Genomic DNA, 18,999 nt, shown 5'->3' with positions numbered 1-18,999 from the left:
GGACAATGTTCTCAGAAAAAAAATTAAATTTTGCATAGCTAATATTATGATTAACTAGCATGGAGAGAACATTTTGCCACCGTTTTCCTGTGTGAAGAAAATAATATGGCCTAATTTCCATGTAAAAAAACCAAACAAAAAACTCCAACTGCAGGTGGACACATATTTATTGAGCAATTATACATTGAAAAATTTCCAGAGATTTATTTGACAATATTTTTATTAATTAAGCAATATTTTTACATAAGTAAAAGGCACAGGTTAGAGCTTCATCATTAAAAGTTTCCTGTAGCAGAAGTGCATGATAAACGATAAAACTTCACAGTTGAAATACAAATAAAAGGTGCAGTTAAAACAGATTCATTTCAAGATTTCTGGTTTATGATTTTGTTTTCATCCAGTAAAATGTACAGAGCATCATTTTGTTTCAAAACTAAAAGCGCAGTAACTTAAAGATTAAATTGAGATGATAGAAACACGTTTCTACGATGAAGGAATCCAGTTGTGTGACATTGTATTTGAGTGGCTTATAGCTTGTTGTCTCAACACGATCTAAACATAAAAACAGTGTTGATTTTGTGAATTGCATTGACATTTGCATTGAATACTTCTGTTACATAATGTTTCTTCCTTTAAGGTCCATCACCACAGTGAAACAGAAACAGTTTAACTACAGGTCTGACAACATTCCTCCTAAAACATTCACGCTGGTATTTTGTATGAAGTGGACCTTTGTCGTCAAAACCTGGAATTCATGTTTGTACACGACTTAAGAGTCCATGAGCTCATAAGCTCATTCTAAGAGAAAAAAATACTTACTCAAAGGTTCATTACCATTCAAAAAGTAAAAATAAAAGTATACATAATTACCTATGGTAAATTAATACCATATTTTAGTATACTATATAAAATAATGATCAGCGTACCACTTCTAATGATAGATTTAGAGTTTCAAACACTCTTAACAGGAGTTGATGGTGTCTTCGGTGTCCGCAGCAGACTGGACACTAAAACTAGCTGTGTGCATGGTGAGACCCTCTGTAGACATGATGGAGGGGTCACTTGTACTTTGCGACATGGCTCCATTATTCCAGTAGCTCTGAAGGTCCATGTTTAGACATATTCTGCCAGTCAGCAGCTGTGTCCTGTACTGGTCGAGGCGCATGAACATATCTTGGACCGAGGAACTTCTCTTTATCGCCCAGGAGGGAAACAGGCTGGTGGAACTGAAGGTTGATGGAAGAGTCTGGTTGTAGCGCAGCTCCATTTTACAGGAAAACCTAAATGCAGCGGCACATAGTGAATGTTTAGGTAAACCTTACAGAAACACTATTAGAATTATGTTTTTTTAAGTGTTTGGTTTAGGATATATCTATAGAACATAAACAATAAAATGTGTATATAAGTGGTGGCTTAGTGCTTAAGGAAGTGGACTTGGGTCCGGAAGGTTTCAGGTTTGAGTCCACCAGCTGCCAAGTTGCCACCTGAGGTGCTGTGAGGATGGTATTGTCCCCACACACTGCTTAAAGCTGCCCACTGTTCACTTTGGTGATGGGTTAAAAGTAGAGGTCACATTTCGTTGTGTGTGCAGTGGTGTGCTGTGTCACAATGACAAACAATTCAGTTTCACATCACTTTCACTGCAGTGGTGAAATAAATCATCATTCAAATCATCATTCAGCAATAAATCTAACAAACAATTATTATTGTTTTTAAACTGGTCAAAGGTCATGTTTTTTAGCCTTTATTTTTAGCCTTTAACATAAACCTGTAATGAAACTCTTGGTGAAGGTAAGTCTATTAATCACTCATATTTATAAATGTTTGTATATATTATAGTATTAATCACATATGTACAATAAAACAAGGTACTTTTCAAAAATGTTGATCCCATTTACAGCAAAGCACAAGATCAAGTCAAACTAAATAATGATAAAACTAGTACTGTGTTGTACTGTAATAAATTTAGAAAACAGAAAATTCTCTAGGAAACTGATTATTAGCCACAACCCCATACTAAACAATTTGGAAGAATACATGTGCCTGGGTGTGAACATGAGGCAATCATCTGCAAACACATCTACCGACAGTTGGTGTCAGTACTCTCTGAAGACATCCAGAAAACATTGATTCCTACCATTTCATCTCCACCGATGCATGCTGAGACACTCTACTGGAGGCCTGGCGTAGTCCATAGAGCAAGATCTTTAATATCTGATCTCGCATCCATCCGACATCCTCCTGAACATCTGGCAGCCACTCCAGAAGTCTACACATTGACAGACAAAGGTGTTTGTCTTTCATCACAGGAGCTCAGATGATATTTTATGTCGCATAAATGTGTTGTCTGCAAATAGTGAATTTAGTCTGATTCACTGTATTGAAAAAATAAAATCTAAAATGCAATAAAATATAATACTATATCATAAGTGTTTGTGTATTTTTTATTTTTTTAAATTAATCGAGTGGACTGGATTGAAACCCCAAGCAGGCCGATTTTGGCCCGTGGGCCGTATGTTTGACACTCCTGTCTTGATATAAACTGTTCTACCAAGGAATAATGGCATTACCTGACAGCCATAGACACAGCAGATTCCAGAGGGAGAGTGTACGGAAGCATCAGGACCGAGGCCATCCTGACTGGAAGCAGGTTGCTAAGCGACTGCACCAGGCTCCTCCTCTCCATGCAGGCCTCGAGCAGAACTACAAAGGAAGTTTACAGGATGTTACCATAACGAATGACTGTTCAACCCAGAAAAAAAATATTCTTGAACTCAACAGCAGATTAATTATATCTCTACATGTCAAATTCATTTTCTCAGGAAAGTGGTCAGAGTTTCTTGAGTACATTACAGAGTGTTCTTTATGGTACCACAGAAAGGTACTTTTCAACGGGCAAAGAGGAAATAGTTCACAGCAGCTGCTATGGTACAATCAATGAAGTAAACTATGACTGAGGCAACTTCTGTGTTCAAGTATGGTGTAATAATGAACCAAGTTGGGATTGTGTTGGTTGGTTTATGTTAAAAAAAAAACATTAAAAATTACATACCTACATTGAATTATAAGTTTACTATAAGTTTTAAATGCTATAAATTTTCTGTCATCTGTTTTCTCCACTAACTGCTCTACAAGCTTTTTAACCTCAGCTCTAAACCCCTACTGCAAACGTATAGTAGAAATAAACTGAACTAAACCTTTGTGCAGGTTTGGTGAAAGGTGTTCAAATAAATGTTCCTCCAGCGATGCAGTATTCTGATCCGTCGTTGTATTTTCCGTCTTGTTCATGGTTTCCTCCTCACAATGATCCCCACCATCAACCGTCTCTTCCTCTTGTTCTCCGTGACAAAGCAGCGGCCGGTCAGTGAGAGGTCCATTAAAATGAAGTAATCCTTAAAAAAGAGAAAAAAAAGAAGAAAAAAAATTTACTCTAACATTAAATTAGAGGTCAGTGGCTGTGGATCGGAATGGACTGATGACATTTTCTAAATGTCTGTATCTAACAGTTTCAATATCAATATAACAAATTCAATATCAGTCATTGTTCTCCAGTTCTACTGCAGTAAACTGATTAAATTTGGTAGGTTAATATTCTGGACAACAAACAAACAAACTCATTTAACTATTGATATGTTGTAAACAATAATTAAAAAGAAAAACAATGGAGACATTTTAGGCAAATACACCAAATGTTGTGCACTATTTTAATTGTATTTTATTAATTTTACTTTTGTGTGTTTTTTTTAATGCTAGCTTTAATGCTAATGAATTGATTAGCCATTGTGAACTATGCCTTTAATCAGGGCTGTGTTTTTACTGTCCTTAGTTACAATGAAGTTTTCCATATTTGTACAGTATATTCTATTTTGTTAGTTAATGTACATTACTTTAGTAGTTTTTTAAAATACCATAGAAAAGAGAAGCGTGATTCAGTTAGAACTTTTGAGTTTTGAATTAGAAGAAAAATCCAATAATGAAAATGAGTCAAAGCCCAAATCTCCAAACTGAAGTAAGAACAGGGTGAAACAGGATTAATCTTTATTGATTTACTGATCTGTTGACCCGGGAAACACAAGTGATAAGTTATCATGTTCTGATAGTGACGTTGAGACTCTTACCATTTTTCTTTAGGAAGTACAGGCCATCTTCGTACCCCTGTTTACACATCAAATTCATTACCTGCGTTCAAAGAAAACAAGAACTTTTAATCATGTACGTGGGCCACTCTTGTTGGAACATGTCCTTAACTATGTGTGACGTAATCAAGTGACCTACCATGGGGTCTGGAGGGAACAGTGCTCTGGAGACTCTGTACAGGTTGGTGAGAGTGAACTGGATGCTGGTGTTGGTGAATCTGAGCTCATGTATGTTGGTGGAGGAGTCTCTGGGACAGATGTCGCTCTCTCCACAGAACGGAGACACGGTGATGGTGTTCTTCAGCTCGTACTGAGGCAGGTTGTCTGAGATTCCTCCGTCAACGTATCGCTTAAAGAGAAAAAGAAAGTACCCTTGGCCATCAAGGTGACTTATATGTAGCCTTTAGCTGAACAGTAAAAAGTGAATGTTTCAACTATTATCATTATTAATGACATGAAGGAAACTCAAATGTTCAAAACTTTAATCATTCCTGTAGGGGGATTTAGAAAACCAAAACCAAGAGGACATGATAGTGTCAAGAAAGGATGAGAGACCGGAACAGGTGTTTTTAAAAAATAATTATTTAAATTTAATATCAAAATACACAATATAAAAAAGCTTGAGTAATCCTAGATCAATCAATCAAATTTTTCAATTTAATCAAATTAAAATATCGCACCTGATATATATATATATATCATGCTGGAATATAACAAATCAGGAATAAAAATAAGCCTTGAGAAAATGGAACTGATAGTTAAAGGGAAGCTGTAACATTGTAGTCACAACAGGACATCAATAAATATACTTCACACTCTCTTTGTCAATAAAGAATTCTTTAGACTTATGTATTGTTGTGACATCATGTCGTTCTCTCCCACATCGCACTGATTGTTTTTATTGCAGCTCCTGAACTTTTAACCCACGGCTCGGCAGCAAACACCGTGTCAATATAAGAAGGGTGACATCACTTTCTGTGAATTTAAGCCACTGATGACACAAAAGCACAGAACAACCCTAAAATAAGAGGCCAATGTGGCCCAGTGTGGACCTGTCACTATAAACAGTCGGTGCTAAGTACACACAAGACCACATGAGCTATCAGAGAGGCCCCACAGGGGTGGGGTAAATGTTTCTGTTGCCCAATAATATTGCCCAGAAAACCTTTGTTCTAGAAACATGTCCAGAAAAGAAGACAAATTTCAGTTCCCTAGCCAGAGAAGAAGAAGGGTTTGTTTTTTGTCATTTTTCTGTCTTACAAAAAACAAAACATAGACTCTACTACGTCGGTGTTCATTTTAGTTTACTGCGACAAGTGACAATTTTTTTCTCCTGATCGATTCGGCTGAGAACGCAAGTGAAAGCATTCTCTAAATGATGACGAATTTATTTTCAACAATAAACGTTAAGTGACTGAGCTATAAAGACAGATAATGGCCCACTTGGTAATAAATACAGTCAACCTTTGCACAGATATTTGCAGTTGATTCAACTAGCAGTGGCTGACAATTCAGATGACGTCAATTACAACATACTGTGTGTGTGTGTGTGTGGCCTCAGCAGTGTTGAAAATTTGACCTATTTGAAATGAGTGAAGAAATTCCCGCATACGTCACATTTTTTCTGATTTGTATTCTAGACATTTACAGTGACCTTTTCACAGGTGCTATTAGGAACAAACACCCTGATCCTTTAAGAACAGATTTAAAAATGCAGGATGACTATTAAATGTCAACAATGTCAATACAAATGTCAAAACATTGCAGACTTTTTAGCTGTTAAGCCATACTCACCACTCCTTGCAGGGTAGGAGGTATTATACCACAGTACACTGGGATGTAGGCACTGCAGACACATGCCTAATTAGAAAAAAAAAAATATATACAAATATATTCCGTATAATACACAAGACATGAAATTGGCAACCATCTATATCGAAATGCTCCTCCATATTGATATGACCTTCTTTAAGCACCTTCCCCTGTTCCTTCCTTCACCACTCTCCTCTCCACACCACCTGCCCGCCTGTTTACATGGGTCTCAGGACTACTAGCTGCTATGTTCTATGAAGCTCAAAAGTTCTGAAAGGTGCTTATAATTAAAATGTGATATTATAATAATAAAGCAAACTTTCTGGATTCTTCCGTTTATAAATATTGACCAAAATAAGCTTATTATTCTGTTTATTACAACATGTAAATTATAGACAGACCTGCACCAGCTCCTCCTTGTTGTTAAAATGAGACACCAGAACATTTTCTCCATCTGTCACTCTGGTCAGAGAGATTCCTAAACGTCCATTGGCTCTCTGGTGACAATCATCTGGCAGAGTCCGACGCAGCATGTGGCGCTCAATCTTCACCAGGTTGAAGGATGGATGCATGGGGCCGAGGAATCGCTTTCTTGCTTCTTTAGCAACATCAATGATACCTGTACCAGTCTCTCCTGTTGAAACATCACAAAGGGGTCACAGGTTCAACACCTAAAAACTCCCTCAGAGCTCAGTCTACTGAATAACAACCAACAACCAAACAATTATGATCATTTACTAATTAATAAAAAAAAGAATAATAGAAGATGACAAGAGACAAAAGAGCCTAAATAGTTTTCTCTTCAGAAAACCAGATATCATTTGAATTTTGCAAAAATAAAAGTAGTAAGTGTTGTTTAAAATGATTAAGAAATAACTGTAGAATAGAACGTTTTAATTGTATTATGTATATAGCTCCCCCTGTAGGGAGAATAAAAAAGTATTGAACTTTGTCATGTTTTAAAAAACATTGACATAAAACATTTAGACATATAAATACATTCGGAAATTACGGGTGAAAATACTGTTATTACTAATATATAGCCACTAATGCTAGTACTGTTGCCAATTAACATTTACACCCACAGGCAACTTCCTTCAATACATGGCACAAACCTAGCGAAACTCCAGTGACCAGAGCCGTGGCGGTGAGAGCTCCGGCGGACGCTCCATAAATGTGTCGGGCGTTGTGAACCAGAAACGGGGCTTGTTCCAACAGACAGCTGGCCACACCGACGTGGTAGATTCCCAGGAAGCCACATCCCGCAAAAGAGATGTTCCACGGCGAGTCTAACGGAAACATGCCACTGATAGTCCGCAGAAACGGTGCAAATGATGCTAATGAGGCAGTAACATTCACGATGACAAAACAAAAGCCGAACTAAGAGCTAAGTTTCAAAGCTGACATTTTATGTAACGTCCTTTCCTATCACGTGTAAACTCTATTCAAAACTCCTGTCCCTGTATTTTTTAGCAGCGCGGCGAACAGCCGAAGACCGAGTGCTCAAGATAACTGTCGCTGGCCGAAGACCGAGTGCTCAAGATAACTGGTAGACAAGTATATGTAAACAGTGCAGCACTAGAACATATTGTACCGTTCCAAATTGTTGTTGGACATAGGAATCTGACGTGTATATATAGAGAAGGGTACAGGTGACACAGGCTAAACCAATCAGAATGAACAGCGATGATTTGTGTAGCCAATCAAAATGAAATACAGTAACTACAACCAATCAGGACAGGGACCTCTGGAACACGGGTGAATTCAGGACGGAGGACTCGCCATATGTCAAGGTTCGGTGCAACAGTGGTTATCACATTCGCCTAACACGCGGAAGGTTCTCTGTTCGAAACAAAATTTTAAACTGCCTTCGACCATACTACTTACGTCTATATATAACGCCATCATAATGCTGCTATATATATATATATACGTCAAAAGAGTCAAAGGTACTTCAGCTGTGTGTATGTTAAACATAGACAGTCCTAACTGTAAAGGACTTCACCAAGTTCTGACAAATATAATTTCGCCGGTCACTTTTAGGATTTTATCGGATTTATATTTGTTTTTCCCTTTTTCTTAGTCTCTCCTTGTAATTTTTTTTAACAGCAGATGACGTACTTTATTCTAATTTTTCATTGCCTGGAGGTCTTGTATTATCAAACATGGTTCTTTTTTTTGCTTAATTGTGAACAGAGCTCTTCGTTTATCTGTTCCACTTCAGTCCTTTTTATTCAGTTAAATGAAAGAAGAGACGATTGGAACAAAGAAAGTAGAAACAAACAAAGAAAAGGGAGGGAATAAAGGTATAAAAAGGGATGGGAAGAAAGAATGGAGAAGTGAAAGAAGGAATAAATCAAATAAAGAAATAAGTCAAGCTGACCTGACTGATTTCCTATGAAAACAGCAAAGTTTCTGGATGCAAATAGTCTATACTTGTTTGCAAGCAGCTGATTCAGCTGACCCACATCAGGTTATCTCCCTGTTTGGACCTCAAAAAGTCAAACTAAGCTGAATTGAGACTTTCAAAATGACCTCATGTTCTATGAGGGACGGGCTCGAGGATTTTGTTCTAGAGGTTTATCAGAATTAAACTAATCTTGCTTTTATCTTTTCATGCAGTTCACATCTTTCACTTGTTATCGCTTGTTTGTGAAGTCATGCCGTGAGGCAATCTGAACCTTTGAAAAACTGCTGAAGAGAGAATCACCCACGTGTAAAACATTTAACCTTTACAAAAACATGTTTTGATTCAAATGAATCATCGGTTCACAGAATTAGACCACAAATTGTGACGTTGTTTTGGCCCTGGTCCAGGTTCTGTTAATGAGATCCATTATTTACGAGTGTTCTAAATTGTTGTCTATTATGCTCTTAGAATTGGCTACAAATAGAGGACCCTTGTAAATACTGTTGTCTATTATGCTCTTAGAATTGGCCACAAATAGTGCCATGTAGTGTAGAGGACCCTTGTAAATAAGTTTAAAGTTCTTGAGGTCATGTTCAGTTCTGATAACAATACTCCACAAACTATTTATTTTGTATTCTCATCCACATCCTGTAAAATAGTCACCTGAGCAAAATACATTTGTACAAGCCTGTTGTTACCCACTTTAAAAAGAACAGAGAGAAAAGTACTTTATTATCCCGTGAGGAAAATAAAAACTTTTTCTGAATGTACTACAAACATACTTGGAAACTTGCATCATCAGTGTACAGTATCCAACTGGGTTAAGTGTTTTAAAATAATCTTGGCTTGGTTTATTCTTGAGTCATTATACACATATTTTGACTTGTTTTCTTCTAGAATGTTTCGCAATGTTTTATCTTTAGCCTCTGACGGATGACATCCATCCATCCACCAACATAGACAATGCTATTCCACATACTGTTTTACAACAAATAAATACACAAAAACACTGTAATGTTTAATTTTAGAATTGTAACTGTCATTTACGCTGAACATACCTATGTATATATGTACGTATGTTGCTGTTACTTCGAGGACGTGCTAGACTTCCTAGAATACTCCCTGATAAGTTTTCTTCTTGTACTCTTGTATCAGTTTTAGTTCACTAATGGGTCACTTATCTATCACTAATCTGTCATGTTCTCTCTGTTTCATGACATATGTGCTCAATGTGTTCTTTAGCATTTTTTTACTGCCCTGGAAAGACTTCTTTTGCAGATCTTTGAACATCTTGTGCTGCTGGACAGGTTAGATAATTGTCAACAAAAGATGTGAACAGATTATGTCATCTATGTCTTTAAAACGACTTTACCTTTATATTATAGCCCTGTTGTTTGGGGAGATAGAACGTCATTAATCCCTCGGGATTAAAGTTGGTTTTGTCGCAGTGTAGAACAGCACAAATACATTTAAAAAATCGCAGTGTAGAACAGCACAAATACATTAAAAAAAAAAAGATTGTCGCAGTGTAGAACAGCACAAATACTTTTTTTTTTTAAATGAAATTAATGCAAAATCAGTTTTACATAAAAATCTTCCTTTATATTAAAGTATTGCGATAAAACACCACCATCAAGTGGTTGGAAACTGGCAGCAGCAATCTTCAATGGTCCCGCCCTAAATTGAAATTTTGGCGGCGTCAACTAAGAGGCGCTTGTTGTTAAATACAGCAGCAGCCGGCTAGGCGGGGCCTGTCAAGTTTCTAAACGCATACTACTCCGCCCTCCTAAAACTCGTTGTCGCTATGAACAAAACAACCGAGCAACTATGACGTGGATCTTTCTTGAAAAACAGTCCTTCACCGAGGAAGTAAAGAGAGAAAAGACAGATCAAGCACTTTACCAATGGGACTTGTGTTGTAATTTATTTTAACAGCTTTAAAATCACCAAGGCCGGATATGTAAGTGTTTTTTGACGTTTGAAGCCAGGTTGTGTCGTTAGTTGGCTCTAGTAAGCTAGTGTTATGACAGTGAAAGTATATTGTTATGACTATTATTACAGACGCACCATGAGAAAAAAACTGGAAAAACTCAAAAACAGTGGCATCTATGGAAAGAAGCTGGGCTAAAGGAACATCTCCTAGTGGAGAGGATGACAACCAGACAGACAACTATGCCAATAAGAGAGACAGGCCAGAGGATGAGGAGGTGGCAACACCCCAAACTCAACTTCCAGAGACTTGTGTTGACACTTTGGCTGCGAGGCTTAGGAGTGGACTTAGTCTTCTGAATGACGAGAAATTCAGGAGATGGTCTGAAAGATGTAACTTGCAGTCTGCAGGCCAAGGAGAGCTCCTGGATCTGGAGACGGATTATAGTTCAGCTCCTCCATCTTCGTCCTCTCCCATCAGTCTCACTGACACCTGTGGTCGCTCAATTTCCAGCCTTTCTTCTGCTTCATCCACACTTTGCTTTAGTGGAGTTTCATCCTCTTCCTCCTCTTCTTCAAGCGTGTCTCTATCTCCACCCCTGCCTCCCTATGTGGATGTCTCAGCTGTGTTGACTGACACCAGACTGACCCTGGATGTTTACCAGGGAGGAGCAGCTGTCCTGGCGAGGCTGTGGATGTCCATTCCAGGTCAGCTGCGTGGTCTTCAGTACCTGAGGTTGGGCTCTGAAGATAAACCAGGACTGGACAGTGCTCTGGATGTCATACCTAGTCTAACAAATCTGCGCTCGCTGACTATCAGGGGTACTTTCCATTTAATTTATATTTTCAGTACACACATATAGCAGCTATAATGTAATGACTTATTAAGTACAATAACTTCACTTTCTTCATCGTATAGTAAAGTTCAATGTTGTTGTTACAAGCCATTCATAGAATACACCATTATAAAATAACACTCCATATATTGCACTAGATATAAATTATTACATTGCATAGATATAAATGAATTGTGTGGCAAAAATAAGATATTAAATTATTGCCTAATTTATTAACTTGTTTTAGCCTTTTGATAATACTTCTACTTGTCCCTAATAAAAATATCCACTGAATATGGTTTCATATTACCAACTTTTTTTTTGTCTATTATCTTGGCATCATCTGTTGTAGATGCACAATGGCATAATGTGATTTTTCAGACATTGAATTGATTCACAAAGATGTAATGTAATGTGCTCTATTACTGTTTTGCTCCATTGCCCTAAATAGTCTTTTTTTTCCCCCTCATGGCAGGTCACTGTTGCTATGACTCACGGGGAGACCCTCTGCCCGGCCTCCTCACCGATCTACCTTCAACTTTGTCCTGCCTTTCTCACCTGGTTCACCTGGACCTCTCTTTTAACCAGTTGTCTGGTTTACCACCGTGTCTGCTCCAACTTTCCTCACTGACCTCTTTGCTTCTCTGTCACAACCAGCTCTCTGCCCTGCCTTCAGACATTGACTCGCTCACGTCTCTTAACTACCTCTCAGTGCTGGGTAACCAGCTTGTTTCTCTCCCTGTTGGTCTGGGTCAGCTAAAAGCCCTACGCACTCTCAATGTCTCAAATAATTTCCTCCAACAACTGCCTGAAGAGATTGGTTCCCTGGAGGGGCTTGTTGAACTGGATGTATCCTACAACAAGCTGACGCAGCTCCCAGAGACCATGGGTGGGTTTACAAAATGTGACCAATTCTACTCAGGGTTTTAGACCGTCTGGCCAAGTTGAGAATTTTTTGAAATTCAGCAACACAAATAACAACACATTACATCACTTCCTCCCTGGGGTAACTGTCTACACTCAGAAAATATTATTGATCTTCATAATTAAAACTCTTTTTGGTGAAATTCAGCTGTTTGTTAGTGCTTTGCTGAACTAAAATGTGCTTATTTTAGCATTAAAAAATGCTAACCACGCTGCCATCTTTGTTGCCCAGGCTCTCTCCTTTCACTCAGGGAGCTTACCGTCTACAGCAACGACCTACGCACAATCCCAGACTGTTTGAACAATCTGCCTCTGCTGAAAATAGATCTCCGTGACAATCCTTTGGGAAAACCTCCAACCCCTCCACCTCTGCCTCCTACGCCTGGTGAGTGGAGTTTTTTAATTAACCAATTACTGAAAAAGGCTGAGGAGCAATAATGAGATTTGGACCCATTGTGTTTATTGTTTTCCTACCAGATCAACCAGTAACAGTTCCAGAGTTACACCTGGCCTGTAATCAGCACAGGTACAATGTCCACCCTAAAAAAAATTAAAACTGGCCTGTAATCAGCACAGGTACAATGCCCACCCTAAAAAAAATATTTTTTTTATTTGTTTGATGTAATTTGAGTAATTAATGATTGACGATGCTTAGACTAGGAATATGTCTGTTTGCTCTTTAGTTTCTGTGTCTCGCCTGCTGGATGTCATGTGTTTCTCCCTGGGGGGGCGGAGCTGCTCTTCCCCCCAGGGAGTGTGGCGACGACGACGAGACTGGAATGGATTGAAAAAAGACCAGACAGGAAGTGGGTGTTGTTGGAGGAGCACGAGATCCTACTGAGTCGTCCTCTTGAACTTCGACCTCATGGAGTTTCGTTCCTCAAAGTGTGATATCTTTTTTTTTATTTACATCAGTCCATGGCTCACACTCTCTTGAATCAATGTTAAGAATAAACAAGATGTGACAACTTGTTGTCTGGGCGTTTGTAAGCTGTTGGCTCTGTGTTTAAATCTTTAATCTCTTTTAATCCCTGTTTTTTAGAAATGATATTTTCTGCTTGTGTGGGATGTAAATGTGTTCCAAAATTAAAATCCCTACAGGCTGTGGAGGTGTGTGTGCCATACCATCGAAAGAAAAAAAAGGAGGTGGTGGTGCGCAGGTTCGACGGAGAAACCTGGAGCATTCTGCCCACCGACCTGAGGAGGGGGAGTGTGGGACATGCCAGTCATCCTGGAGGTCGTCCTGCCAGGGTAAAACTCTTTCAGATGATAGCAGTACAGTTGGAATCAATACCAGTTAAAAATTCCATCAAGACTAACAAAAAAAAAAAAAACTAGCGTCTAAGTTTTAAAAACTTGCCCGTTGTGTACATGCAGCTGGCGTGCTGCTCCGTGAGACAGTTCTCCTGGTTTATGGCGGTGTCTCGTCCAGTGAAGGACAGTTGCTCGGTTTCACCAGCTGGAGCTCTGCTTGTGTCCAGCTCAGACCCGGGAGTCAAACTGACCTTTCCACCAGACTGCACTGTGGAGACTCGCAGCGTGACTTTACAGGTTGGAACAACAAGTGGAACAGTCCTTCATCATGTGTACATTCCTTTTCATGGATTAAGAGGTGTTGCGTGGTCTCTGTTTCTGCAGGTGCTGGAGGTGTCTATGTCAGAGGTGCAGACATTATGTGGCGATCATCAGACCGTGGTCAGTCCTCTCATCTGCCTCTCTCAGACTCCCAACATGCATTTCTTACAATCTGTCAAGGTCCAGATCCCTCTGCCCCCTGGGGTCACAGGTACATCATCTGTACATATTAGGGCTTTAATGGTACAAGTATTCCGTCCTAGCTGATTTTTAAATGTTTTTTAGAGATAATCCAACAAAAGTCTTTGTGACAAACATCAAGCAGAGGGGCTGAAGGAGTTGGTGTCAGAGTAGAAGTATGAAAACCATGAGAAATGTTGCACTCAAGATTTAGTTTTCGTATTTTTTCACCTTTTGCCGTTTGTTAAAAATGGCAAAAAAAAAAAGATTGCTTTGTCTCTGTGAATTCTTTTTGTGACAAACGCTGCTTTTTGTGTACTATATAACTACATGTAGTAGTTACGTAGTACCGTCTGTATGTCAACATGTTTTAAATGTCTGCTGTCTCTGTAGGCCACACTGTCGACATGGAGCGTTTGCATCTGCTCCACGGAGACCCCGCCGCCCAAACCTGGACTGACGTCACCTCACAGGTGTCTCTCCAGCTCACCCATTTGTACGCTGTTTTCTACGTCAACCATTTCTCCTGGTGAGTTTCAGTCCGACAGCCTCGGACAGTTCTTCGTAATCGTTGGTTTGCACAGCACCAACGCGGTTTTCTGTCAACCTCCACAGGTACTGGCTGTGGTACACCACACAGCAGTATGTCAGTGGAGTGGCCCGGAAGGTCTACCAAAGACTAAAACAGTTTAGAGTCCAGTTCCTGGTGCTACAGCGAAGGACTGACCTGTCACAAGTTCTGCTACAGTGTTTACCCTGTAACAAGGTCAAATATACGTATGCACACTTGAAAATACATTGAATTTAAATGAGTAATGGAGAGACATTCTTACATTTCTGTGGTGTCAATTTCATGGTTTTTCGTTTTCTCCCCAGGTTGAAAGCAGGATTCACTCTCTGTCAGAACAGTATGACGGACCTCAGCCTTCAGATCTGTGTGACCTACTAGAAGGAGAACAGTTCTTTGCTGGCTTTGAAAGAGGCCTCGATATCAGCACGGGTCCGAAATTTTTTCAAAACTTTTTAAGAATCTTTATTTTTTTTTCCATTTTTCACAAATATATTTCTGTTAAACTCCACAACCGATTGACTTGCTCTTCGATAAATGCTTTATTCTATTAGTAGGAAACGTGAATTATTTTTAACGTGTCATTTGGTGTCCATCCTTGTTTTTTTTTTTATATTCAGATGCTTTTATAGAGTAAAAAAAATGACAACCGTGTATTTTGCAGCTAAGGTGTAGAATTAGCTTCAGCCTCGTGCTTAGTCAACTACAAAAAAAATGCACGAACGCAGTAAAATTAATGTCATATTATATTATTTTGTGTTTCCTGGTGCTTCTGTCTTCAGACAGGCCGGACTGCGTGCAAGGACGCCTGTGTTTTGTGTTTTACTCCAGTCTGAAAAACTTGAAGGAGGTGTACATCTGTCCAGCAGAGGGACAGAAGGGACCAGTGAGGGGACAGGTAAGACGCACTTCTTTTAATGTGTGTTCTGACCTGAAACTAAGAACACTGCTGTTCTTACATGATTATGTCAGTTGAGTTTTAAAACAGAAACTGTTGGCTTTTTTTTTTTCAAAGATCTACATTAAAGCATTGCATATTTATGGATTTTGGTCTTCTGTTCATTCCACAGTATTCCGTATACAGTGTTCTCTAAAGTGATTTTTATACCTTGATCAATAATGGCTCCGACTCCAGCTTTATTAAACTACATATTCTGTTCATTCAGTACTTTTTAATCAAGTACATATCCCAGGAGCATCACCAGGAGCATCAAATTTGATCTACCAATGCATTTGTCTCTCTTTTGTTTTTACAGGTGTCTTTTTATAGAGGGGAAATCCCTAACCATTTGCCAGAGGATGTTGTGAAAAAGAGGAAAGGAAACGACAGCCAGTGGCTTGCTACTCTGCCACTAAGACTTCCTGTCAGTGTCGACATATTTAGAAATTCGCAGATCATTGCTCAATGTATTTATTTTAAAACTAATTTTGTTTCTTGTGTTCTTTAGAAATTCGCAGATCATTGCTCAATGAGTTTCATGTATTTATTTTAGAAATAATTTTGTTTCTGTTGAAGGCTTTGAACTCGGACAACACTTACATTCTGGATGAGCTCCAACATCCTCCTCTGAATCTGGGTGACCCTGAGAGCGGGTATCTGACAGAAGCCAACCTGCTGTCCATCTCTCTTCAGATCGGAAAAGACTGGCGTAACATTGGTATCAACCTTGGCTTGAGCTACCAGGAGTTGGATCGCATCCAGTACAAACACAGGTGTGTCCTTTGGAGTTCAAGTTCACCAACGATATGCGTCGGTTTATTTTTTAAGTTTTTAGTTAAGAATTCAAACAAAATTCTTCACCACTCTGTCTCTAGTACATGAATATTGGCCTTTCTTTATGTGGTTGACAAATTTAAACATGAATTTTAACTACAAATTTAAATCCTCAAGCATAAAAAATATATTTAAAAAGGAATAATGTCAGCTATCTACAGGGATCTGTAGTCGCTCTTCCTCCCTGTACACACTCCATAATCATAATCCCCACATTCACACAAAAACAATCTGAATTGAAAGACTTCTGTATGATTTTTAAAGAGTATTTTTTTAAAGGAACCAAATGTCTACACTGCATTTCATCAATCAGCAACAGTTGTTGCCGTAGAACGTGGCTCTCTGGTGTGGTCTGAAGAGAGAAGTGCAGCAGAGGGGGTTTGCATGAGTGGATGATGTAATGAGTGTGTGTTTGCATAGTCAAAGCCTCTCGTGGATCCACAGGGAGGGAGATATGCAAGGAAAAGGCCGCAGTGGGAGAGGAGTGGTGGAGAATTTTGATTGTTTTAATCTGTGGTGTCAGCCTTCACTCAGCCATCTGGGAACCTGCAGGAGATTATGCACAGATTGATGCTCAGCTGTTCCACCTCCTCCCTCTGCCACTGGGGGAAAAAAACTCTCATTAATCATCAGTGAAATGAAGGACAAATTCGGCATTGTTTACGTCCATGAAAGTCGAAGGGAAAACGCATTGTTTACGTCCATGAAAGTCGAAGAGAAAACATTTTATCGATTTGTTTTGTTTTTACACTTTAAGTAAGTGATACATGAAAAATTGACGAGATTTTTTTTTTTTTCCCTAGGGACGATCTGGGAGCAGCGGTGCTGGACATGCTGTTCCTCTGGGCCCGGGCGCAAAGGACTGCAGGACCTGGTGCTGTTTCAGAGTTGGTGGCTGCTATGATACAGAGTGGGAGGAAAGACATAGCAGATGAGATTGAGGATATAGTCAGTATAGGAAGGAGAAAGTACTCAGCCAATCTGCAGAGGCTCGGCCTGGAGGCAGAGAGCCCCTCCCTTGATGAGCCATAGCCAGGTACAGATGGCTGGTTTTCCACTTCAGTGACCTGCTGCTGTCTCATCATCTCATGCTGCTGGCATAACATTTGGCTTGGAATAGACAGTTGTGTTAGCCAGCTACCAGTTGCCTGTAGCTTTTATATTACCTGGACCAACATCAAAGGACAATAGCCTGTGACTTTGTTTCCTCACTTTACACTGTCAACACGGCCTCGGTGTCAGAGAACAGGACCAAACTGTAGCTGCCTCTCTGTGGCAGGAGCTGAGAGAAATGAGTTATTCCGCCAAATTAAAACTGACGCTGGTAAGTTGACAATGGTTACAATTTTAACTTTACAAACCACTTTTATCAGCATTTTAGGCTTTGAGTCAGTGACCTTTGTATTAGACGACCATCACTGTGACATGGTATTTAAAACACGATCAATAATAATGTTATTCTTAACTGAAATATTTTGTTAAATAATATTAACAGAACAATGTTAATTATTCAGATGTTTTATCCAATGAATATGATGAAATAAAATGTCAACTGCACAGTTTAGTAGAGATAACAGGCAGCAGGTGATGCCTGGTAAATGTGAGTGTGAATGATGGAAGTAGGAGAAATATGTTTTTGTTGTTACAATTATTTCTCCGAGTGCCTTTGGTCGCCCAGCAACACGTGAACCTCAGGTGCCAACTCAGCGACAAAGGATTTTATTATTGCCAAATTGACATGAAATATTTAATGGTTCTACTGAGCAAATGTGATGTGAAAATACTGAGTCGATTTCTTTTGTTATTATTTTTGCACTATGTACAAATATGTGTGTAATTTGCAGTCTTTATACTGCAATGGGTCTTAATAAAATATAATGGAATTACTGCTAATGAATCATTATTTGTTGTGTAAATTAATTTAACAACGTCAGATTTATGGTGACATGTTGTTGGAGTGACAGTGTAGAAAACCAAGGGGATTTGACCTTTGCCCTTTCCGAGGGACTTCTCCAGTTTGTGTCTGTAATAACTAAGCAATTGATTTTTGTAAAGTTCTACTGCGGAGTATATTTCACACATAAACCCACTTCTAGGCATAGGTGCATACAACAAAAAATATTTAAATAAATGCATAATCTTCAAACAGATATAAATTAAAAAAAACTAAACTAAATAAAAACACACAACAAAGAAACATGTATAGGACAACCAAAAATTAGCTTTTGTAAACAGTTATTTTAAAATCTAATAGCAAAAACTGATAAGGTCTTAAGTGCCATTATATCTCTAATAAGGAAGTACATAGTAAAGCCTTGATGGACATTTCCAGGAAGTTATAGAAAGATTATTGAATATATTACAGAGATAAAGCCTTCTTGTTGCATTGTAATAATTTTAGAGCAGATTTAAATTATGCTCTTGCGGCCGGTTCTTTCATTAGACAATTCAACCACAACATGACCTTTCAGGACTATATGTTCTGATATTCCTGTAAAAATCCTACACATTGTACCTTAAAAGTGGGAATTCAATTTCGAGCTACATTAGAGGTCTTTTATGTTATTTTCATGGCTACATCTGATTGTTGCATGAAGACATGTTGTGTTGTGCTAAATGATACACAGAGCATCATCCCTCGCTGTATATTCAAGGTCAGCGGGTTGAGAAAAAGCGTCACTGTGACGTCAGAACTCTAGTCCCCACCTCTACACTTACGCTTATTAATAATGGTACTGCAGTTCCACTATATTCCACTTGAGGTCTCTGTTTTGCTTTTTCACTTCTGTGTTTTTTTCCCCCTACCAACTCGACAGCCTGGCTGCCTCCTCCTCTGCCTGCTCTCACCCTCCTCA

General features: G+C 38.9%; 2 protein-coding genes across 3 annotated transcripts; one reads left to right on the top strand and one right to left on the bottom strand.

Annotated features, from left to right (window-relative positions):
• Window positions 1-149: 149 nt before the first annotated feature.
• Window positions 150-7,460, bottom strand: pnpla2 (patatin-like phospholipase domain containing 2). The gene is made up of 9 exons (XM_008312165.3): window positions 7,064-7,460; window positions 6,350-6,582; window positions 5,931-5,996; window positions 4,276-4,485; window positions 4,119-4,179; window positions 3,198-3,392; window positions 2,571-2,703; window positions 2,138-2,269; window positions 150-1,280 (listed from the first exon to the last, which is right to left on the bottom strand). Exons 1-9 carry the CDS (start codon window positions 7,248-7,250, stop codon window positions 962-964), a joined length of 1,536 nt encoding a protein of 511 aa, XP_008310387.1. The 5' UTR covers window positions 7,251-7,460; the 3' UTR covers window positions 150-961.
• Window positions 7,461-9,990: 2,530 nt separating this feature from the next.
• Window positions 9,991-18,945, top strand: pidd1 (p53-induced death domain protein 1). 2 transcript variants are annotated; one of them, XR_003049828.1, is made up of 16 exons: window positions 9,991-11,109; window positions 11,599-12,012; window positions 12,280-12,432; window positions 12,525-12,573; window positions 12,731-12,932; window positions 13,149-13,298; window positions 13,425-13,598; window positions 13,686-13,833; window positions 14,196-14,331; window positions 14,418-14,568; window positions 14,679-14,802; window positions 15,153-15,268; window positions 15,627-15,734; window positions 15,887-16,083; window positions 16,948-17,468; window positions 18,772-18,945. XR_003049828.1 is itself a non-coding variant. In XM_025056056.1 (16 exons), exons 2-16 carry the CDS (start codon window positions 10,467-10,469, stop codon window positions 17,174-17,176), a joined length of 2,994 nt encoding a protein of 997 aa, XP_024911824.1. In that variant the 5' UTR covers window positions 10,166-10,318; window positions 10,420-10,466; the 3' UTR covers window positions 17,177-18,028. The 2 variants fall into 2 exon arrangements, 1 of the variants encoding a protein (XP_024911824.1); XM_025056056.1 differs by lacking the exon at window positions 18,772-18,945 and having other exon boundaries at window positions 10,166-10,318; window positions 10,420-11,109; window positions 16,948-18,028.
• The last annotated feature ends 54 nt before the right edge of the window (window positions 18,946-18,999 follow it).

This window comes from Cynoglossus semilaevis, chromosome 6 (assembly GCF_000523025.1).
Source record: "Cynoglossus semilaevis isolate Cse_v1.0 chromosome 6, Cse_v1.0, whole genome shotgun sequence".
Lineage (NCBI taxonomy): Eukaryota > Metazoa > Chordata > Actinopteri > Pleuronectiformes > Cynoglossidae > Cynoglossus > Cynoglossus semilaevis.
This window is presented reverse-complemented; position numbering and strand designations above follow the sequence as displayed.

Coding starts and splice junctions, on each gene's coding strand:
- pnpla2 (XM_008312165.3), bottom strand. CDS start 7,250: ATGTTTCCGTTAGACTCGCCGTGGAACATCTCTTTTGCGGGATGTGGC. Junction 2,270..2,570: donor GCTGTGTCTATGGCTGTCAG/GTAATGCCATTA, acceptor GTCAATGTGTAG/ACTTCTGGAGTGGCTGCCAG. Junction 1,281..2,137: donor GCATCGGTGGAGATGAAATG/GTAGGAATCAAT, acceptor CGCTGCATTTAG/GTTTTCCTGTAAAATGGAGC.
- pidd1 (XM_025056056.1), top strand. CDS start 10,467: ATGGAAAGAAGCTGGGCTAAAGGAACATCTCCTAGTGGAGAGGATGAC. Junction 12,013..12,279: donor GCAGCTCCCAGAGACCATGG/GTGGGTTTACAA, acceptor TTTGTTGCCCAG/GCTCTCTCCTTTCACTCAGG. Junction 16,084..16,947: donor CGCATCCAGTACAAACACAG/GTGTGTCCTTTG, acceptor TTTTTTCCCTAG/GGACGATCTGGGAGCAGCGG.